This window comes from Bacillus rossius, chromosome 13, assembly GCF_032445375.1.
Source record: "Bacillus rossius redtenbacheri isolate Brsri chromosome 13, Brsri_v3, whole genome shotgun sequence".
NCBI classification, from domain to species: Eukaryota; Metazoa; Arthropoda; class Insecta; order Phasmatodea; family Bacillidae; genus Bacillus; species Bacillus rossius.
Genome location: NC_086340.1, coordinates 42060758 through 42085454, shown reverse-complemented (window position 1 = coordinate 42085454; position 24697 = coordinate 42060758). Strand labels below are relative to the sequence as shown.

At 39.5% G+C, this 24697-nt stretch overlaps 1 protein-coding gene across 15 annotated transcripts in view; it reads left to right on the top strand.

Moving 5' to 3' along the window:
* Nucleotides 1-24697, top strand: part of LOC134538481 (gastrula zinc finger protein XlCGF57.1-like) — a 145702-nt gene that overhangs the window by 82400 nt on the left and 38605 nt on the right. For 9 of the 15 annotated variants that reach the window (XM_063379826.1, XM_063379824.1, XM_063379823.1 and 6 more), the window contains one exon: nt 85-1179. The exons of 5 other annotated variants lie outside the window; for them this stretch is intronic. In XM_063379826.1, the coding sequence (XP_063235896.1) occupies nt 85-1179 (1095 nt within the window). Of the gene's footprint in view, nt 1-84; nt 7539-24697 lie in introns of those variants that run through there. One more of the 15 variants, XM_063379819.1, reaches the window with a different exon arrangement.

Genomic DNA, 24697 nt, shown 5'->3' with positions numbered 1-24697 from the left:
TAAGAAGTACATTATCTTTATTAAAATAATTTTTTAATATTTTTTAAAAATTTTAAAAATAAATTATCAACATTTTCTTTGCAGAACCGCCTACAATTACCCAATGGCTGATAAACGGGAGTACTTCTTCAGATCAAATTGAAGTACCTGACAAGCCTATGGATCTCACGGATCTGCCACTACCTTTATGGAGTAATGTACTCACGAAGGCGCAAGACGCTGCCGCATTCACGTCTGCAATGCCATTTGCTAAGCCACCAACAATCTCTGCCCCAAAATCAAGTGCACAGAGACAACGTGAGTACAGACAGCGCATTGCAGCATCCAGAACTCCTGAACAGTCGACAGCTACGAGGATATCAGAGGCCGAAAGAAAACGCAACTACAGGCTACGCAAAGCTTACTTGGCTCTTGCCAGTGGTTCATTAGAATCGACTACTGCACCCTCTTCTCTTTCAGCAGGAAGGTTAAACTATGTCCAAACTGGTACTCAACAACAGCTCACAAACCAACAACGTCAATCTTTAGCAGCAGAACCAGCACAAACCACTGTAATACCAGGTACTTCTTCAGATCGAATTGAAGTACCTGACAAGCCTATAGATCTCACGGATCTGCCGCTACCTTCGAGGAGTAATGCACCCGTTGAGACGCAAGATGCTGCCGCAACAACGTCTGCAACGCCATTCGCTGAGCCACCAACAATGGCTGCTCCAAAATCAAGTGCACAGAGACAACGTGAGTACAGACAGCGCATTGCAGCATCCAGAACTCCTGCACCATCGACAGCTACGAGGATATCAGATACTGAAAGAAAACGCAACTATAGACTACGCAAAGCTTACATCGATCTTGCCAGTGGTTCATTAGAATCGACTACTGCATCCTCTTCTCGTTCAGCAGGAAGGTCAAACGATGTCCAAAATAGTACTCAACGACAGCTCACAAACCAACTACGTCAATCTTTAGCAGCAGAACCAGCACAAACCACTGTACAACCAGTTACTTCTTCAGATCAAATTGAAGTACCTGACGAGCCTATGGATCTCACGGATCTGCCGCTACCTTCGAGGAGTAATGCACCCGTTGAGACGCAAGATGCTGCCGCATCAACGTCTGCAACGCAATTCGCTGAGCCACCAACAATCGCTGCTCCAAAATCAAGTGCACAGAGACAACGTGAGTACAGACAGCGCATTGCAGCATCCAGAACTCCTGAACAGTCGACAGCTACGAGGATGATAGAGACCGAAAGAAAACGCAACTATAGGCTACGCAAAGCTTACTTGGCTCTTGCCAGTGGTTCATTAGAATCGGTTACTGCATCCTCTTCACTTTCAGCAGATAGGTCAAACGATTTCCAAAATAGTACTCAACGACAGCTCACAAACCAACAACGTGTCATTCCGTGTGAATTCACCAAGGCGTGGTTGTTTGACCATTTTAGAAATTTTTAATATTTTTACCCAATAAACTATTTTTATTTAATTTTTATCTGCCACCATTTTGAATCAGGGCTCGATTATCTTTGCTACTGCGTGCAAAAATATGGCCTCGTAGAGGTTTTGTTAAAAGTTTATTGTTGGCCTTGACTAAAAGATAGAAGTTTCTTGTCTTTACTGATAAAAAGTAATAAAAGTATAAAATGTATAAAAATATATTAAATACATTTGGAAAACATAAGAAAAATGACCTTGAAGTATGCCAAAATATTGAACATTTTCAGCAATTTTCATGACCTTTTAAGGTGACTTGGGGTTGGAACCAAAAGACCAAGTTTTCTGTGAAATAACTACGGCTAGAGTACTTTCCAGCTGTGTTGAGTTAAAGTAAAGGTTTTAAGCCCTTCCTGCTTTTTTTTATCATCAAAATTTCAAAATTTGCTAATTTCAAGGTCAAATATCTTAAAAGGGGGACCGGATAAAATTTTTCTGTTCATGCCAAAAAATACATTTATTAGTGATTATCAAAATGTGCAAGTTTTATTTTATGGTTCAAACTGGTTTAAAAGTTAGAGTTATTTGAAACATGTGTTAAATTGCTATACACGTAAGTACATATAATTCAACAGTTGTTCATTTTTTCATATTATTTTAATAAAGGTCTGTCATTAAAATTAAATTAAGCTTTTAACATAATATGTACAAAAAGGCTTAGTTAAAAAACTCACAATAACATTCTTTACACAGTTTAAAGTTCACTTGGTACAGTTTTGATGCCGAAGTTTTATTTGTGAAAGTGGGCTTCTAGTTTCAGTGAGAGATCAGTGTTTTTCTCTTCTGTAATGTTAAATGTTCTTCCTGTCAATAGTTGTGAACTCTGTAGGTGGAGGACATCCAAAACATTTTTCATCTCCACCCATGAGACTTCATCGCTTGTTAAACTGAAGCTTGTTGATGGATCACCTGGTTTGTAGAATACCACCTTGATATCATTTTTTTCCTTTGAAACCTCACAAACTTTACCAATGTACCATCTGTTGTCATAAACACACACAATATTGTCCTTCACTGATATGTCACTGACATGAAAAACTACAGGAGTTCCATCAATAGTATATTCTTGATGGTTTCTGACAAATGATGCTGAAATGGTGCTGACTTGTATTGTAGACCTATCCTTTGATACATAACAATGATGGTTTCTAGTACTTACAATTCTTTTAGCTTCATCAAACCGACCTTTTAAACGAAGCTCTACCTTTCGAATTTCACTTTCCTCTACAAAGACAAAGTCGATTCCTTTAATGTTTTCCACGCAAAAATTGAACATGCTGATTTTGTTGTAATGTGGCCTTCTACCGGTCATTGTAGACTTGCCTTAGCCACAAGTCGCTTTACGGTCCCACCTACCCTATCACAAGGTCCCTTGCCGTGACTTGTTGCAAAAAAATGCCACTCAGCATCAACTCCAAAGTCCTCTTTATGTTTGCACAGGTTAGTAAAATTGAACCTTTTCTTGTACTGACCTCCTGCTCCATCTGAGAAATAAACAACTTTATTCAATTGTGAACAAAGGACTTAATGAATGGTATCAATTTTGTTTGGAATGTGTACACAGCCGATGTATTATGATTCATACAGTCACTTTATAACACAAAGGTGTTGAATACATAAATTCCTGGTCTCATCTCTGAAGTACACACAGAAGGTATGAAGTGTGGCCTGAGAGTTGATCCAGTGATAACTCTGGATCTCATCTTGTATGATAAATGTGAAGTTTTCAGGGAAATCACCAATCACTACACATTCATCACTTTTAAGATTTTCTTTCTGTCTTTTCAAAAACTGTGATTGACTATGTGAGATAAAATGATGTTTTTTCAACACCATTAGTTTACTAGCAAATGTTTCTTTGAATTCAGCATATGTTTCAAAAATAGTAACAAGACTGCAATGTTCACTCATCATCCACTGCTGATCTGTTATATCATCATCTTCATCACAGTATCAGTTCAATGTTTCATCTAAATTCAAGGATGCTATTCCGGGACACTTTGCACATTCCCGAAACATACAGTCTTCACTGTTCAGATCACACACAATTTTTTCAAGAAGGATCTTCCAGTCATCTATTTTAGCTGCTATTGTCATTAGTTTGAAATTTTGGTGAATTGAACACACACAAACAGAATGAGTGCCACTCGCTCCAGCCAGAATGCACCACTTGGGGCGTAGAGAATAGAATGTTGAAAATCCCATCTTTCCTGATGGATGTTCTTCTTTAAACTTTCCGTATAGTTCTTTTAATTTGCATAGGATTAAACGTTTTTGCTTTATTTCTTTCTTTCCATTTTCAAGACGAACTGATTTAGTATCCTTCATTCCAGGACACTTTCTGCTAACTTCATCACTTTCATAAAATTCAACAGCCAACTCTCTAGTTTCTTTGGACAATTTTTTCCCTGATTTCTTAGATGTAAGCTGTGGAATGACACCATGTTCCTGAACTATTTTGTGGGTTTTTCTAACTAGGTATTCACTCACACCTAACTCTTGTGTAGTTTTTTTTATTGACCAGCTCTTTGGTACTACACTTATAACTTGTATCTTCTCATTGTTGGATGTACTGGTCAATATTCTTCACTTTAGATCTTCAACAAGATGTAAGTCTTTTGTGGCAGTATCAACAATTTTCAGTTTTAATTCTTCTTTCTTATCTTGAAATTCACAGTTGATGTTAAAAGTGTCACTTAATTTTTTCTGAATCGCACCAGAAAATTTGCTTACAGTTCGCTTTACTTCTAGGTGTTTCTTTTCAGCACTAAGTTTCATTATTTTAGTAGGCGAAACTCCTAAAACAGAGCCTGCGTCATTAATAGATTCCACGACAATTTCAGGTGAAAGGAATGGTTCTTCATGGACACTATTTCCAACATCAAAGTTCTCATAATCACTACTTGAAGGTGTTAAGAGTTTTTTATGGCAAGAGCAACAAACGGATTTACCAGGAATCAGTGTGGGCCATCTTTCAGACAACGCTAGGGTTATTTCCCTCAACTGTTTTTTGATAACTTTTTTATGGCTCTTTTTCTGAGAAGGTAACATTGTGATTCGTTTAATTGTGATGCAGTCTTTAATTCTGACTTTCCATAGGACTGTAACCGTTCCCACAGAGCACTTCATGTTTCTTGTAATATTGTTGTTATATATTCATTTTAAAAGTACCTATGTATTTAGAAAACAGTAAGAAAACCTAATTGACATTCAAGAAAGCTACTTCACTGCAGAACTTCACACAACTGCAAATAACAAACAAAAAAACATACGTAGCTGCTTAGGATAAAAAAAAAACAGAAACACATCTTCATTCTTTGAGAACGCACACAAGACTGAACTAGTTGGCACTGTCTGTAGACATGTTGCAACTTGCCAGGCGGATGATTAAACTAGCCTTGCTTGTTAGAACATGCAAATTCATGTCTCCTTACACAGACGTGGGTATCTAAAGTGTACAAGTGAATGTCAAACTGTGTAAAGAATGTTATTGTGAGTTTCTTTACTAAACCTTTTTGTACATATAATGTATAAGTGTTATTTAATTTTAATGACAAAGACATTTTTAAAAATAATATGAAAACATGAACAACTGTTGAATTATAAGTACTTACATGTATAGCAATTTAACACATGTTTCAAATAACTCTAAGTTTTAAACCAGTTTGAACCACAAAATGAAACTTGCACATTTTGATAATCACTAATAGATGTATTTTTTGGCATGAACAGAAATATTTTATCCGGTCCCCCTTTAAAGATATTTGACCTTGAAATTAGCAAATTTTGAAATTTTGATGCTAAAAAAAAAGCAGGAAGGGCTTAAAACCTTTACTTTAACTCAACACAGCTGGAAAGTACTCTAGCCATAGTTATTTCACAGAAAACTTGGTCTTTTGGTTCCAACCCCAAGTCACCTTAAAAGGTCATGAAAATTGTTGAAAACGTTCAATATTTTGGCATATTTCAAGGTAATTTTTCTTATGTTTTCCAAATGTTTTTAATATATTTTTATACATTTTATGTAAGCCTATAATGTTCTCTTTTTATCAGTAAAGACAAGAAACTTCTATCTTTTAGTGAAGGCCAACAATAAACTTTTAAGAAAGCCTCTATGAGGCATTTTTGCACACAGTAGCGAAGATAATCGAGCCCTGATTCAAAATGGTGGCAGATAAAAATTAAATAAAAATAGTTTTGAGCTATTTACTGATAAGTCTTTCTTGTGTAAAAATTTAAATTTTTTTTAAAATGGTCGAGCAACTATTAATTTTAAAATTCGATGATTTCACATGGAATGACTCCAACGTCAATCTTAAGCAGCAGAACCAGCACAAACCACTGTACAACCAGGTACTTCTTCAGATTGAATTAAAGTACAACAGCCACAATCTACCTGGAACACGAAATGGAAATTCTGAAATCCAAACAGTTATACAATCCGTTCGGCAAGTACTCCGTTAAAGATTACTTCCTTCGTATTGAGTTTCAGCATCGTGGAAGTCCACACGTTCATATTTTATTGTGGCTGAACGACGACCCACATGAGACAGTGTCGGAAAATATGCCAAGAACCATCAATCTCGTGGAAACATTAAGTTCCGTTGCTCGAGGTGATGTGCCAAGCAATTCTATCTACGCCAACCAGATGGGAGCGCGTTGTTTGGCCTAATTTATTTGGCCTAAAACTGTTTCAGAACATTCACTTGGCCTAAACTTTTTTTACCTAAAGTCATTAGCCCTATAATTATTTGGCCTAAATACATTTGGCCTAAACATATTTAGCCTAAAACCATTTGACATAAATTTGTTTGGCCTAAAGTCATTTGACCTAAAATAGTTTTACTAAATTCATTTGGCATAAAGTTATTTGGCCTAAAGTCATTTGACCTAAAATTCTTTGACATAGTCACTTGGCCTAAAATAATTTTGTGACACTTATTTGACCAAAAATTATTTGGCCTAAAGTCATTTGACCTAAATGTATTTGGCCTAAAGTCATTTGACCTAAAATTATTTCCTCTAAAGTCGTTTGGCATAAATAATTTAGCTTGAAGGTATTTAGCCTAAAACTGTTTTTAGAATAATTAACTCTGATCTTTTAACAGGTAGGTACTTCTAGCAAATGGTAGAATGTTTTAGTTACTTCCAGCTATGCTACATGTTGAGCTGTAGCGTTTATAGAGCAATAATTTACAACCCTTTATTTAGACATACAAAAATGTCTAAAATGCACACAGAATTGCAGTTCACAAGATTATTATAGCTGTAAATTGCAAATTTTCTCACTAATATAAAACTTGTTTTGCATTTGTAAAAAAAAAAAAAAAAAAAAAAATGTAAGTGATAGCATATTGGTAGAGATGATGGAAAATAGTATTTATAAATGAGACTCATAGCATTATGTTTTGAATTAAAGAATATATGTAAACTACTATAATTATACTAAACAATAAATTAAACAAAAAGCAATTTATTTAGCAAACAGTTGAGTCAGTTTTTGGAAGGCCATTTGTTTGCACAAATTCTTTGTTATTTTTAAGTACTATCCTACACTGTGTTTATATAGATTATTATTGTTTTGGTTACAAGAAAACAAAAATTAATGTGAAATTACTAGTGCGTGCATAAAATACATTTCCAATAAATCTAAAAGAAATTATTTTCGAGATGCTTTGGGTTAAATTATAGCTGGTAATGTTTGCAGTTAATTATTTTACTGTCATTTAGATAAGACTTATTATGCTTATCTGTTGTCTTTCATTCTTCCAATTATCACTGTTACAGTGTGTGCACAACAGAACATTTGGATTACCGATATAAAGTAACAAGATATATTTCCTGTGCCCTACAGTTGATAATTGCAACATGCCTTTTAACAACCGCTACTGATGAAACCTATGTGACACTTAGAAAGTAGCGCCAGTTTGTTCTCCATGTCACAACTGGTTACCATTTAAGTGTTAAATAATTTTTAGAGTTAAGCAAATAGTGCATGCACTCAGTATGATGAAAAATTGAAATACACAAAAAAATACTGGATGAGTGTTTTTTTTTTTTTTTACAAGTTGGTGCATCTCACTTGGAAAAAGTAAGTTGGAGTACAATTACTGACTTTGTATTGGAAAATGTTTTTGATATCTACAAAAAAAATTTGCAGCAAGTCATTTTTGTGTGGCAATCAAATTTCTCTGCTTTAAAGCCTGATTGGAGCATTTTATAGCTAATTAGCAGTACCCGGTAGATATGGTTCTGCCAGTGTAAGATAGAAGTTGATGCTCTGCAGCGCCATCTAGTTGATACGCTACTAAACTTGACAGGATCACCCGCTGGACCGAACCCGAGATCGCCAGATGGTAGACCAAATATAGTTTCCGTGTTATTTATTGATGTTATGTTTACAGTTGGTTTTATGTATTCAGTTAGGTACTGGATATTGATACTGATACTTTTAGTTCTTTATTAGGGAAATTTACCTATCACCTAAGTAAAATATAGTTAAACAAGTCTTACTCATGTTATTAATTTATTTGTTCTTGTTCACTTAACTTGAACCACACAATTGTGATAAGGACAGTATGACAAGACACTCACATAAAACATGTGGTGCACATATTATTGGACTTTTCCAGGGACGGGGTATTTATTAAACAAATTAACTTGAAAATTAAATAATCATTCACTAAATTCGCTTATTAAAATAACCGCCAGAGAAGCAATATGTAAATAACAAGCAAACAAAAAACTTGCGAACAGAAAAGTTCATCAGTGTTTAATCTGCTAAACTTATTTTAAGTTTTCTAGCCATGTTGAATGTTCGTAGAGTGTGTTAGATAGATAGAGAGAGAGAGAGAGAGAGAGCTAAATGTGCAAGCACTTCCTATTGCCAGAAAAAAAGTTACTTTCTACCAAATGACCAAAAATTGTTTGGCCTAAAATCATTTGACCTAAAATAATTTTCAGAAACTTATTTGGCCTAAAATTATTTGGCCTAAATATGTTTGGCCTAAATGTATTTGGCCTAAAGCCATTTGACATAAATTTGTTTGGCTTGAAGTCATTTGACCTAAAATTATTTTGCCTAAAGTCATTTGGCATAAAGATATTTGACCTAAAGATATTTGACCTAAAGTCATTTGACCTAATATGGTTTGGCATAAAGTCATATGGCCTAAAAATATTTAGCCTAATTTTAGGCCAAATTATTCTAGGCCTACTGGCGGGTACCCAACCAGATATACAAAAAACATACTTTCACCTGTATTGGAGGTTGTACGAATTACCAATCTGTAACAACGGGAGATCATCCTTGAGGTCGTACATCAATTGCATGGTTGTGGAGATGACATTTCTGAAGTGCTACAAATTTTCTTCACACGTCCCGCGGGCTGTGGAAAAACTTACACATTAAAGTGCCTTATGGAGATGTACAACTGCTACACTCAGGAGCACAACTCGATGAACAACGCCTACATTACCTGTGCCAGCTCAGGTAAAGCTGCTGTATCTCTTGGTGGCACTACAGTGCATTCAGCGTTTCATCTCTCAACTTCTCGCGTGACAAAACTCTTATCCACAGAGTATTTGCAAGCCTACAGAAACATGTTCATTGGCGTCAAAGCTGTTTTCGTCAACGAGATCAGCATGTTAAGTTCAGCCATTCTTCAAAAAATCAACTACTGACTGCAGCAGATTACCGGCATATACGACAAACCATTCGGAGGCATCCACGTAATACTATGCGGCAATTTCAGACAGCTACCACTGGTACGAGCACTCCATGTTACAGCATGCCGATCAACCAACTTGGAGGACCAATTCTGTGGCACAGCATTGACTACTTTCCGCTGGTTCGTGTTGTGCGACAAACTGATGAGCAGTTTTCAACGATTCTGACCAAAATTGGAGACAGACTTAAACTAAGTATCGATATGATCACACTTATTGAGTCCAGACATAAAACTCAGGTTGGTGCAAGGAAAACGTGCCTAATGCTGTCCGGCTGTATTATAGTAATAATGAAGTTTATTCCTACAACCGAAGCGCAAACACTAACGCATACAGCTGTCTGGCACATGATCATATGCTTGGTTATTCGACTGAGCAAGAGAAGACACAGTGCCGAGGTAAACAGGTATACTTCACAAGATGATGGTAGCAGAGACCGATGGATTGCCGTACCTCTTGCCATTAGCTGTAGGGTTTCCCTACATGATAACTTCTAACATAGATGTCGCTGATAGGTTGGTAAACGGAGCTATTGGTGCCTTGCGCCATATCGAACGTCAGCAATCAAATGTGGATGACCATTCTGCAGAAGTAGGACCATCAACCAGTACAACTTTGCCGGCATCTAGAGAAGAAATCATTACTCTATGGTTTGAGTTTGAGGAAGCAACAACAGGTGCTAGTGCCAAAATTAAATGTTGACCTCACGTTCAAAGCAAGCCAAACACTCTGTCTCCCAACTGGGTGCCAGTGTATAAGAAAGTAGTGAATATTAAACTGACAAAAACTGTGAAATGCAAACGAAAACAATTTCCTGGCGTTCCTGCTTGTGCTATTACCATTCATAAGTCACAAGGTGGGACGTTTACTGTCATTGTTTATAAATACTCTCCGAAGCAACTGCAACAGTTGGTGTATGTGGCGCTGAGTCGGGTAACGAATATAGACGGCTTGCACATCATCACAGACAATGATGCTCCTTTCATCTTCAAACACGGACGGGATGGAAACGACTCGCAGACTACGCGTGATATCCGCACCGAATACATTCGACTCCGTGGACACGCACTTCAAACAATAACTGAGAAAACAGTAACATTCTGTGATGACGGTAACAACGCTGGACAAACTAAAGTGACAAACCTTAATTCTAAGAGTTTGTCTGCTCACTCAGCGGATATTGAAACGGATACAGTGATACCAAGGTCTGATTATTTGGTGTTGACTGAAACGTGGCTGCGTGACAATTGTGATCCAGTTTCAATCAATAATTATGAGTGTGTAACCCGGCAGAATAATCGATCGGATTCTGATACAAATGCAGCTGGTAGAGTAGCAATTTAACGAAAATTATCATCGACATCCACGGCCAAAGTTCTCCACGTTGAATTGTCGGACACAACTCGTCTCATCAAAAACACGGGCGACGTGTGCTTGGTTGAAATTACATTACGTTTAAAATTGTACTTTGTGCAGTGTATATTCATCCTGGAGCAAGTGTCTAAAACATCAGTGTATTGCTGCACAAGCACTTTTTCCGTATGTGCACAACAGCCAGTATGTGCATTCGATCATGCGAGTGGATACCAATGTACCAATTCTTCTTTGTGGCGACTTCAACACAAACATGAAAAATGATAAAACATTCCTCAAATTCATGAATGATATGTACAATCTTGAATGCGCATCAGATGTTAATAAGTCAACAACACTGAGAGGAACAACCATCGATTTGACATTTTCAAGGCACATACAATAGAATCTCTTTCTGAATGCCGTATCTATCTGGATTATGTATTTATTAAAAACTGTTACGGTTCAAAATTTAATTGTAAGTTCATTCTTGATAATACTGGCATTAGAATTCCCCAATTTAACAGCCGTTTAACATCTACCCTATATACATACCATAAAATGAATGATATAATTTTTAGATTCATTTCTAATTTCAATAAAATTGATAACCTCAATCTGTAAAAGTGTAGTCATATAATGTAATTATTTTTTACATACGCCTATAATATGTGTTATTTTCTTATCAAATTTATTACAATGTCAGCAATTAGTAATTTTATTATGATGTATATGTTTTGTATTTCTTTTATGTGTTTTATATTTTAATATTTATCCTTAATAGGTATATTTTAAACTTTTTTGTTTGTTTGTATTTTGTTTGTATTGTTTATAGTTTATATGTTGTCCTTGAATATATGTGTCATGCCCACCGCTAAAGCCCTCGGCTGTTGGTGGGCATGTTACAACATTAATAAATAAATAAATAAAATTAAACTTGAAACATTCCCATTCGTTTCCTACTTTTCCTATCATTGTCCTATCCTTAACAGAATAACACAGATTGGAAGAAGTTAAATAGCAAATATGTATAAAAGTTATAGTTAAAATAATCTGTTCGTTAAAGTAATAAACATATTTGAATTAATGAGTGCAAATAAAAGTAAATTTATCAATTAAATTGTATATTTCATTTCACTCCTTCTTTGTATCCATACAAAATAGTGATAATTCAATAAAAATGATTCAATTTATTCATAAAAGTATGCAATCATTTCATTAATGTTTTATTATGACGTCACATTAAACTATCGTCCGTAAACCAACTTTACAGACAACCGATGTTTTTGTTTTTTAGTGTCCTACGTTTTTCCATATTAGAACAAATGCTAATTTCTATACACTTTTGTGAGCCTTCATTTTGGCCTCTGTAACTACATATCTTGTCATAAGAAATTTGTCAGGTTTTTTTAAAACTTACATTTGGATACCCAGGAACTTCAGGAATAAACAGAAGCTGTTTTGACTTTTCATCCTCCAAATAATTTTTTTTAAAAAACCTCAAAGATAGTGACTTATTTTTAGGCAAAATTTGGTGTAATTAGTACGGCAAATTTGAAAATTAATGAATTACATAATTAGAATCAGTTACGTTATTTCTTTTATTTTTGTGACTGGTGTGTTAAGGAGAACTTTATAGACATCTCTGATGTGACACAAACTGTAATATAGGTTTCCCAAAGTTACATAGACAAATGTTATTACTTTCATCAAAAAGCCATAGCCATCACATCTTGTTGAGTTTTTATCTGAATAAACTTTTGGCATTAAGATTGCAGTACAATCACTAAGCTAACAACTAGTTTAAACAAAATTAGTAGTTCTGCACTGGTTCTTATGTTGTTTTATACTTTTGATATGTTTTTGAAATTTAATTTTAATTCTCTCTCTGTTAATATAACCTATATATAAATAAAGTTTAACTTAAATTAGCTTAAATCCTGCATTGAATTTGAAATAGAATGGCAAAAAAATTAATACGTAGAAGTGAATAAATGATTAGCATTGCATGTGATTGCAAATTTACAAAAAAAAATATGTTTTTAAAGATGCTAGAGAACCGCCTGTAACTCAGTTTGATGCAAGGAAGAACCATGGAAACGATGCCATCTTGGATTGAAGTCAATTGCGCAGTACCATCCAAAACCCATTAAGTTAATTGCACTAGTTTGTCGAAAAACAGCAACAGTCTTTATCTTCATCTGTGGAAATACCTAAGTATCACAGCTCATTATAGTCATTGTCATCTTCATCTTCTTCATGTTCTAAACTTTTTCTGTACAGGAAAAGTGTTATTTTTTTTGTGAAACAAAAAACAAACATCCTCATAGTAGTTAAAACACCAGTATTTAAAAACAATAGTAATTGCTCTACATCTAAGAAAATTAAAGAAAAAATATGAATAGTACACATATATTTTCAGTTGTCTATTAAAAATCTATAAAAAAAATTTTTAACATATGTAAGTAGACTTACACTATGAAGTAGGGGTCTGCTAGTATTGAAAAATTTTGAATTATAATTTTTGAATCCATTGTTTTTCAATTATTTGTTACCGATGGATACAACAATGGCCTATGGATGATTATTTTTATTAAATATCACAACGTCCATAATATTGTATTATAAATCTGAAGCTGGGTGTAAGTGGGATCGATGTAACTTCAACTGGTTAAGTGGGAACCAATGGTGTACCATTCCAGTATGATACAACAGCAGTTGTAAAAATGTTGTTATATTAGAAAAAAAATGAAAGTAGAAAAAAATATATTTTATTCATTAAACAAAAATGATAATATATTAAGGTACAAATAGATATAACAAATGTGCAGGCCACACCCATTAATCGTTGTGGTTTTTACAAACATGAGTATAAACAAATGCTTGAAAAGAAAGCATCATGAACAGTTTGTGCAATTAAAAAGCGCCTGACGTAACACGTATATAAGTACTGCGCATAAGGAAAGTTCTCTTAATTAATGTACATTTAAAAGACCTTAACAGGCAGACAAAAGTCATATACAAGTCTCACGCAGAGCAAATTCGTTATCAAACAATTAAATATAAATATTAAGGCTTTAAATTATGCATTAAGTTTACTTGCAACATAAGCTTTCATGGCAAATTTAAATGGGAATCGCGAACCCCAGCTAAAAGACATTAAAACAAAAAAATTACGACAGGGAGGAAGCCCAATGCGCAAAACAAATAATCAAGCAAACACTCATGTAAATTAAGGTCGGTGATAAATGAAACATCCAACAAAATTAGGTACAAGACCCATCTAGACCACTCAATCAAGAGCAGAAGGCTCGTAAGAAAGAAGTTAAACTTGAGCAAATGCACGCGGAAATTACAAGGCAGAGATCTATAGTGGATTTAAAGCGAAGCTTCTAACATAACTAATCAACCATGAGCATAAGTAGCGCGGCCTCCTCCCAGCGGACTGCCTACGAGCGAGAGTGACTGAAGACAGTGCCGGCCTAAGCAAACTCGCGGCCTTATATACAGGCGAACTGTCTTTCGAGAACAATAGAGAAAAGCGGCGGAGGGGAAGGTTCGAGAAACGAGGAGAAGGGAAGACGGGAAGCCTCGGGAAAGGAGGGGAAGTGCGGAGGGGAAGGCTGGGGCAAGGTGGAGAGGGGGAAAGGATGGAGGGGAAGGGAGCGCTCTGCTAGCCCGGGAGGCGGCAACTGCTGCAACCCCCCCCCCTTAAGTGGCCCTACCCTGAGAGCATAAGATCACGAAGTCGAAGAACAATGCGAAGCCACGCAAGCTGCAAAAACATGGATGCTGGAACGCCAGCATGAAGAAATCTTTAGCGGCTCGCAGCTCGAGCCGAAACGTTGACGAGTCCAGAAGCGGGGCAGAAGACGCCATCAGTGTCGCTTGGTGCAGGGAATCCGCGAGTCTCAACCACCCAGGCCTAGGTGGGACTCCAGCGGAACCCGCCGTAGACCGAAGTGCCGAGGCAGGCAATCCAGAGCGGCAATCATCGTAGATGAGGGATCACCTCTGATGGGCTCTGGAGCATCCGAGCACTCACAGGAGCGCGAAGGCGTTCAAACTGGAGACTGCCGGCGCTCAACAGGGCACCTCAACAGGGGGCCTGCATCCGGGCGCCGCGAAGGAGCCATGCCATCAGGCAAGATGTCGAAGCGAAGATTGCTCTCAGGGGGACACGTCCCGGCGGGGGGAGGCGAAGACGACGACGACGCCCCGAAAAGACGTCTCTCCTCGAGGCGAAGAAGCAGGCTGGCGAAGATCGTAGAGATGCGGGGCCAGCAGAGCGAGGGCAGGGGAGAAGAGGATGGCGCGCCAAACTAAAAAGGGAAAAAAAAGGGAGAGCCGCAACAGCAAACACAACAAACAAACAACACTGAAACTTAATAATAAAACAGTTATCTAAACGCAAGCTTAATAAACACTCTCAAGTAACAATAGCAAAAATACTTTAACTCACAAAGGCCTTGACTTGACTCACATGAGCCTTCTTAAACTTATGTTTAAACTTACATGACTTAAGTAACAAGGTATTAGCGGCCAAAATCCTATGCACACTATAAGGTCCTTCATAGGGAGGCAAAAGTTTCACATTTAATTTACTGGCCAAAGAAGGGAGGCTTCACCCTCGGGTGAAGCTGCGACAGAGAACAAGGTCTCCGACTTTGTAACCATGAGGGGATCTGGATTTGTTATAAGATTCAGCGACAGCCTGACGGGCCTTACGTAAATTGCAAGCTACCGAGTCGAGCACACTGTCAAGGCCCGAGGCATCGAGGGCGGAGTCGAGAGGGGGAAGGCCCCACTGGTTAAGTAAGGGATGAGTGAGCTCACGCCCAAGGAAGGGAAGAGAGGGAGGAAATCCAGAGGAGGAATGAGTAGCAGAGTTCAAACCCACGTTAATATAATCCAAATCGGAATCCCAAAGAGTTTGGTCAGAACGATAGAAGGATATAAGGATACTCTTCAAAACCTTATTTACTCGTTCGACCATGTTACCCTGAGGAAAGTAAGCAGAGCTATAGATGGGTTTCACAGCCCATTCAAAAAGAAAATCACAGTAAACAGAAGATCTGAAATAAGGAGCATTGTCAGAAACCATGATACAAGGGGGACCAAATAATTTAAACACCTGTTCTCTAAGAACCCTAACGATCGTAGCAGCCTTCATGTTTTTGAGAGGAAGGAGAATGACAAATTTCGAAAAAATGTCCAGAACCACTAGTAAACAGATATTTCCCTTTTTGGACCAGGTAAGAGGCCCAAATATGTCGATATGTAAAGCGTGCCAAGGAGCAACAGGAGGATCGGCGGCATAGAGCCCTACCTTGGAGTTGTGAGGGGGCTTTGATACTTGACAGTCTACACAAGAGCGAACATAGCTACGAACATCGCTCAGTAGCTCGGGCCAGAATAAATGTGCGGAAATCCTGCGCTGGGTTTTCTCAATACCCAAATGGCCACCGAGAAGTGAAGAATGAAAATAAGCCAATACCATGGCCCTTAAGGTGGCTGGAACGACTGCCTTGCGAGCTCTACCTGAAGTTCCAGTAAAGTAAAGTAAACCCTGTTCTTCAATATAAGGCACAGGCCTTTTGTGATGAAGATCTCTACGAATCTCCTGGCAAAAAGGGTCATTGCTCTGACATTCTCTAATATTTAAGTATGACTCTGGAAAAATTTTACAAACAGAGAGGAATTCAGTTCTCTCAGAATAGTCCTCATCAATAGGCTCAAACTCATCAGTACAAAACATACGGGAAAGAGAATCAGCAATAATGTTTTCTCTACCTGGGATGTGATGAATGGAAAATCGGAACCGCGACAACCGAAGGATCCAGCGACCCAACTTACCCAGCTGGTGTGGGTGGTTAAATAGCCAACTAAGGGCTTGGTTGTCGGTAAATAGGTCAAACTCGTTAGCATCCAAATAATTTTCGAATTTTTCAAGAGCAAAGAGGCACCCAAGGGCCTCCTTCTCGTACACACCCAGGCGCTGCTCGGATTCCGAAAGAGAACGGCTTGCAAAGGCGATGGGTCTGATCTTACCCTCTTCCAAATGACCTAAAACTGCTCCAAGGGCGATAGAAGAGGCGTCAACCTGAACTGCGAAGCGTCTACTGAAATCGGGTAAAATAAGAACTGGAGGAGAGGCCATACAAGTCTTCAAGGCCTGGAAAGATTTTTCTTGTTCAGGACCCCACTCAAAAGCTACATTCTTTTTTCGAAGGTGATTTAAAGGAGCACTTAGAGAAGCAAAATTATGAATAAATCTGGAAAAGTAACCCAGCATGCCTAAAAAACGCTGAACTCCCTTAATGTTGATAGGCTTAGGAAACTGTACAATGGGTGCAATTTTATCTGGATCCATGAGGAGGGTTCCCTGAGAAATGACATAGCCAAGGAATTTTACTGACGTCTTTGCCAAAATGACCTTATTAGGGTTAACAGTCAGATGAGCAGCTCGTAAACGAGTAAGAACTTCTGTTAAGTGGGCAATATGATCGTCAAGAGTATCGCTATACACAATAATATCATCGACATAATTAAACACAAATTTATACTTAAGGTCCTTTAGTACATGGTCCAAAACACGACTCATGGCCTGACTGCCAAAATTAACCCCCATGGGTATGCGATTAAATTCAAAATGGCCAAACGGGGTGGAAAAGGCGGTATATTTACGACAAGAAGGATCCAGGAGGCATTGATGGAAGCTTTGATTTAAATCAATAATTGAAAACACCTTGGCCTTGCCTAAGTGCTGCAAGGCACTTTCTACAGTAGGGAGGGGATAAACATCCTCCATGGCTATTTTACGATTCAAGGGAATGTAGTTGTGAACCATTCGCCAATTAACCCCATCCTTCTTACGCACTAGGAAGGTGGGAGTGCTAAAATCAGAAGTGGAAGGAGAAATTACGCCAGCAGACAAGAGCTTATCTACGATATCATGCATGGCCTGAAGTTTAGGAGGGGAAACCTTGTGATATTTACTGCGAACCGGAGTTTCATCCTTCAAGTAAAACTTGTAGGGCAAGATGTCGCAGCGTCCGATTTTAGGAGAAATGACATCGGAAAATCTATGCACGAGGTTGGCAACGGCTTGCTTCTGTAGAGAGTCGTTACTATCACGACATTCAAAAATGACAGGCTTAGAAGAGTCGAAAGTTAAAGGGATTTTGACAGTAGGTGCGAATCCAAAAGAAAGCTCATGAAGACCAAAATTTAAAACTGCTTTAGTCTTACCCAAAAAATCTAAACCCAAAATAAATTCAGGGTGTAAATCAGAAATGACAGCGAATTTCCAGTTCCAGGAAAAATGTTTAATCTTTAAATGTAAAGTGACTGACTTGTTAGATCGAATGCATTCACCATTTGCAACACAAATATTAACTGGATCATTGCAATATACATGTAAAGCAATAGTAGGAAACATTTTAATTAAATTCTGCAAAAAACCTTCGCTAATAACTGAATGGGTGGCGCCAGTGTCAACTAGAGCCGGAAAAGAATGCTCCTGAATATGAATTGGAAGAAAATGCAAATAGACTGGCACAGAGGATTTTTTAACAAACCGACAGAAACGACCTCTCTTACGTCCCGTCAGACGGAGTTTCCCGGACACTTAGCCCGGTAATGCCCTGTTCCCTTACAGGAAAAACATTTCCGGTCATTGTGCGGTATGAATGGCTGACCGCAGTCTTTAGAAATATGTCCAAAAATGCAACAGTTTGCACAGCGAGTGCGTACATTTCTTTGATCGCACTGTACATGACCTGTGGCTTTAAGAGCGGAGGCGGCAGCAAGGTGGGCGGGAGCACTTACACGAGGCGAGGAGAATGCGCCCGCTGCCGGCGCGCTAATGCGTTCAGTGTTGTGTGACTGAATGCGTTGCCGGAATGCACCCCGACTAGGATTTGAGGGGCGATAAGAATGACATGCCTTATCATTTGCCTCTGAGCGAAATGTGGGTAATGGGCGAACCTCGCACTTACAGTCGCGAGGTTGCCACTTACTATCAGTGTCACGACGCGATGGAAATTCCGTCTCATAATTAGAGACGGCTAACAAACGGGCCTCTATTTCACTGCCCCAGGCTCGTAAAGAATCAAGGGTGGAAGGAGGAGTTAACATGCTAGCAAGACTGAGAACACGAGGGGCAAAGTTACCTAAGACGAGCTGAACTAATTCCGCCTCGGGGGTATCAAGTTCCAACACATCCGCGTACGAAAGTACCGAATCAATGTACTGAGTCACCGACTCATCAGGGCGCTGAAAGCGAAAGACTAAGTCTCTCTTGCAGGCGTCCAACACCCGGGGGGGGCAAACTCCCTTCAGCACGGATAACTTAAATGTGTGAAAATCCGACTTTTGCACAATAGCCTCAGTTAGCCTATTCACAAATATACCAGAACACTTAGTTAAGAGCGCCTTCATAAACGCCTCAGAAGGAACCAGGTTCAGCTTAATGAGGCGCTCAGCCTCATGAAAAAATTCAAGAACACGCTTAGGCTCACTGCTGTCAAGAGCGGGCATACACTTCAAAGAGGAAAAGAACGACTTTTGAGAAAAGGAATGAGTGGGAGCAGGACTTACTTCCAGTGAGGCTTCCACCTCGCCCCTTACAGGTGTGACGTCACTGCTCTCTCTCTCTCTCTCTCTCTCTCTCTCTCTCTCTCTCTCTCTCTCTCTCTCTTTCCTCTCTCTCTCTCTCTCTCTCTCTCTCTTTCTCTCTCTCTCTCTCTCTCTCTCTCTCTCTCTCTCTTTCTCTCTCTTTCTCTCTCTTCTCTCTCTCTCTCTCTCTCTTTCTCTCTCACTCTTTTCTCTCTCTCTCTCTCTCTCTCTCTCTCTCTTTCTCTTTCTCTCTCTTTCTCTCTCTCTCTCTCTCTCTCTCTCTCTCTCTCTCTCTCTCTCTCTCCTCTCTCTCTCTCTCTCTCTCTCTCTCTCTCTCTCTCTCTCTCTCTCTCTCCCCCTCCCCCCCCCCATTCCCACCCCTACCCCCTTCACCCCTAATTTTTTTTTTTTAGCGTATAAATGCCGGCTGCCGGACCCGGGAAACCTGTTTTGCAATAGCTCTCAGCCTGAAGAAAAGACGATGTTTACGTGTTGTGCGAGCGGAGCAAAGATCTTGTCAGCCATCTTAGCATAGGGTAAAGTGCGCACGCTTGTGGCACTGAATAAGGAGACGGAGTTGTCGTACTGTGCCGGAAATTTGGTATTTCGACACGTTTTTCTTTTTAAATTTTACTATAATTTTAAAATTATTTTTTGGAAAATTATTTTTTGGAAAATTTTTTTTTTTATAATTGGGTTACTTTAGGTGATTTACTCTTTGTTAGGCTGGTGTACTCTCCTTAGTTAAACTTTGTGCCAGTAGACCGAAGCATCTTTCCCAGAGACCTATCGGATCTTTTGAAAATCTAATACTTTGTCGGCAGCCCGTTTATCATTTCCCTCGCCTGTAGGCACGTCCCAGCTCTGTAATATGTATTACTTCATTTCATGACTAAAACTGCATACAACAGCTCTGGACGAGTTGTTACCATTTCTTAGAGACATGCTGACCGTAGCCTTTACCGTCACGCATACGTCTTAGGTTCACTCCCCGAGAGTCACATAATGGACGCTCGTTCCCAGCGTCGTTGTGCTTTTGTCCACCCCCTTCCCCTCTCAGTTCTAAGAATTCGCCTAAGACCAATGACCAGTCATAAACCTCAGCAGGCAGTGACAGTCTCCAAGGACGACTAGCAAAAAAAAAAAATATGTGTGCAAAGATGGACCGCACACAACATCTAGCCGCGGACTTAGTAACTTCTTCCCTTGTGGCGAGCCCGTGGAGCTGCCCCCCCACGATATCTAGCGGCAAATTCGCTAACCTCCCAGCCAACTTCCCCGTTAGGCCGCCAGAGGGCTGCACCTGACTGCCCCTTTATTCCCTTGTTGTAGCAGACGTCTTGGGCGAGTCGATTCTTTTTTATTTCAGACACCCCTCAACAGGTGGCGCTAAAGTCGGCGAGTGCTACCAACTTCGAGACATCAAAGTCAGAGTTTTTTATGATGCCCACTAGGGGGATCTTCGGAACCTTTCGGTCCGGACATCCCAGTCTCCTCCCCCCACTTTTGATTGAACATTTACTTTTAATCACGAGACGCGGTTCTTCGCGTGACACTTCGCGTCGCGACTCCAGACGGATCGTTTGTGATTATCGACGGATCAACGCACTGCAAGACTTCCATCCGGCCGCAACCGACGATGTAGTCACTTAAATAAGGGATGCTATCCCTGTAATCTTTTTTAAATAGTTTAGTCCGTCTGCATAGTACAAAAAGTAATAGTTAGTTTTCTTTTAAATAATTTCTTTTTGAAATGGTAGAAACTTCCGCGCAAGGCCGCGTATTCTCGGGATCCAGTTCCTGGCTGGCGATGCATCGGAAAACAGAAGCCGACTTCCCTGTCTGGTGAGTGACGATCCGCAGTCCCAACCTCCCCATAACTTTTGCTGGCATTCTCTGCCCAGTTTATACTGTCTGTGTTCTAGTTCTGATCAGTTCTGATTCGGACTGTTCGCAGACAGGGTCCGAGATTGGGACGCCGAATTGGTATTTTCACCACCCTTCCTCAACAACACTCAGGCGCCCTCGCAACATGTTCCCGAGTGAACTCCAGGAATCGAAGCCCCGACCTCCGGCGCTAATGTATCTTTTAACCTTTTTCTGAACTTTCTTAAGTTACGCCATCAGACGAAGTTCTTCAGACAAACATCATTTCTGGACTTTAATAATCTATACTGGGAATGTTTTTTAACATATTTGTATTTTATTATGGGTTTATGTATTTCTTTTTTATGAAACCTTTTTATAATTTAATTTTGGGTCGACCCATATTTTTTTTTCTATAAACCTGAGATTTGTATAAGTACGTAATTGATATTGTATGTTTATAATTTTTTAATATCTGTTATAAATTTTCCTTTAATAAATGTGACGTAATTATATTCAGACGGAATCACACCTTGTTTCTGTTCATTTCTAATAACATTGTGAAACCTTAAAGATCCACAGCTCAGTACTTACCTAAAGAGTTTCTCCTGGTCTACGCCCTTCACGAGATAAGATACGTGTACAAGTTCCTACCGATGTTCCTGCAGCTAGATGTAGACATTCAAGATTGTTTGCCGTGCACCGAGTGCGACAGAGGAAGCTCCAGCGTCCCCGACACTCCTCACATGAGGTCATGGTGCAAGAAGCGACGAGATGCGTGCAGGCAGCAGCAGCAACAGCAGCAGCAGCCTAGATCCTGAGCGCCGTGCCGCAGACATCATCTAGGTGCCACTCCAGCATTTTGCAGAGCCAGCATCTTAGTCTCGTCACTCCAGCCTCGTCGTATGTGTAACTGTGAGTAATGACAATGTGACACACTTTCTTGACAATGTCCAGTGTCTTACATTGTTGGATAGTTTGATATGCAGGAGGGACGAAGAGGTAAAACCTGTTAAAATAAAAATTAAGGAGGAAGAGCTACAGTCTTATGCCCGTGGTGAAACGTAAGAGTAGTCTTGAAAACGACACTACTTCTAGCGCGGTTTGTACAGCGAAAGACGTACAGCATAGCCGATTTCTCAGGAAGAAAGTACGTGACACAGGACCCGAACTCGGGCCGCTAGCGAACGAATACCTAGCCTCTTATGCATCTGGAACAAGCGACACGACTTATGGTGTGCGTAAACGCAGGAATAAATGGGTCCTTGGTTCGAAGGAAGTACATTTCTTGCCTACCGATAAAATACAGCGCGGTAAAGACATTATTAAACTAACTCGCGGACTGTGCGAATTGTTTCGCAAAAAGCCACGACCGTATTCTGAGAAGGACTTGCGTAAATATCATAAACTACTAAAGGCCACACATGTAGTTTTCGTAAACAACGATCCGAGCTCTCGAACATTCAAGAACTATGAGCATGAAAAGTATCCAATTATAGCCAGTCTTTTTTCGGAAATAGTGGGGGCCGGGCTACGTAAACTCGATACTGGTAGACAATTGGACTATGTATATTATGACGAACCGAACGAGTTGGTTACGAGACTTAGACTTTTGATGGCTTCGCAGAACGCGGGAAACTATTCGCACACAAATGAAATTGTATCCATTACAGAAGAATTACGGGAAGCGGTATGTATTGAATAGTGATCATGTCAAAGTTTGCCATTGCGAGCGAGTTGCATAAACCCGCAATACCTAATTATCCACATCGAAAAATCAAAATCAAAGGATTGGACGACAATTGGCAGTCTGATTTGATCGAGATGATTGAATATTCGCATGTGAACAAGGGCTATAGGTTATTGACACTGAGGGCGTACGGTGTTATGGAGAAACTGTCGGTACTAAATAGTGGGCGCCACCACGTGAGTGGGCACGTGGACCCGGCGAGAGACTCTAACCCAGGGCGTTACGTGGCCCGTGTGTGGCGAGATATTTGGCCTTCTAGATATGAAACGCGCTGCTCTCTACCCTACCTAAGCCTGCTCTCAGCGTCGGGCACGCTTCTAATACGCAGTGGGTTCTCAGGGCGTCCCACACGCCGCTGACCAGGTTGGGGTCCCACGTGGTCCCCCGAACACAAAGACACGTAACACAGTTAATTAGTTTACTGTACTCACGATTTATTTCCGTACACGTTCCTTCAATGGTACAACTGAGAAAGCGCCCGAGGCACGAATCGGCTTTTAAGTGAGGAGGCTGACCACGCACGTGGTCGCCTCAAGGCAGCGACACGACCGCCCTCGGCTGGCGGGAGAGAACGACTGGGATGAGATCATGGTTTGCAGGTGGCAACATGGCGCCCTTCGCGCCGAACACAATTACCGTTACAACATTCTGCGATTCCGTGCCCCGGCGAAAGTTAAGTAAATAATAGATTACATTAATAAATATATAAAAATTACTGGCAATTTAAAATACATTAATGTTTACGTCGTTATTGAGAATTTATATAAAACATTCCTACCCTCGTCCAAGTCCGTGCCTATTCGGGTCCGCCCGGGCAACGTCTATAGTTTTATAATTAATGTAATATTTAAATTGAAGAAACACATGATTAAACTGCAACAAGACACTGGGGCAAAATAATGAAAGAAAAAGGGTTACAATATTAATTAGCATACTTAGGGGTGCGGCGCACTGCATCTAAGCGCCCTCTTGCCGGGCTGGAAACACACGCACGCACGCACGCACAAGCGGGAGATTTGAATAGAGACGGTGGTTGGGCGGTGTCATATCGGGCTCAAAGGGGCCGCAGGCCCGGACGACGTCAACACTTATTCGAAATACATTTGGACTAGGCCCTTGAAACGTAAGACTGCAGCTGATGTTACGAATGCGATGGAGGATATTTTGAAACAAAAACGTAAGGCCTTATTATTACAGACGGACGTCGGGAAAGAATATTTTAATGCTTGTAAAGGCATTGATGAAAAATTACAACATAAATCACTACTCTATGTTTAGTGGCATAAAGGCATCTATTGCCGAAGGTGTAATTAGTACAAACAAGAATAAACTGTATAAAAACTTTACAACGAATGGAAATTACAAGTGGTTGGATATCTTGTTGAAAATTGTGAGTGAATACATTTCTACAGTGCATTCTACAACGAACTGTGTACTCCAAAGTCAAGCAACTGGATCCTAGTACGAAAAAGGCGAATGTCGGCGACGTTGTGCGCACATCAAGAAATCGAGGAATATTTCGTCGTCCCTACAAAGGGAATTGGACTGGAGAATTATTTCGTATTTATAGAATAAACAATACGTATACTCGAACGTATATCCTGGAAGACCTGAATGGTAAAAACATTTCAGGCACATTTTACCAGGAAGAAATACAAAAAACTGGGTTTCCAGATACTTTTCTTGTTGAAAAAGTGTTACGGCATAAGAAGGGTAAGGCTTTATTTCGTTGGCTCTTCCATGGACCTGAGTTTGATTCGTGGATTGATGAAAAAGATATTTTAAAACATTGATTTTTTTTGTGTAAAAAAATTTTGAAACAATGAGTGTGCAACATATTTTGTATAATTAATAAATGTGTATGTACTAACTTGCGTGTTATTTT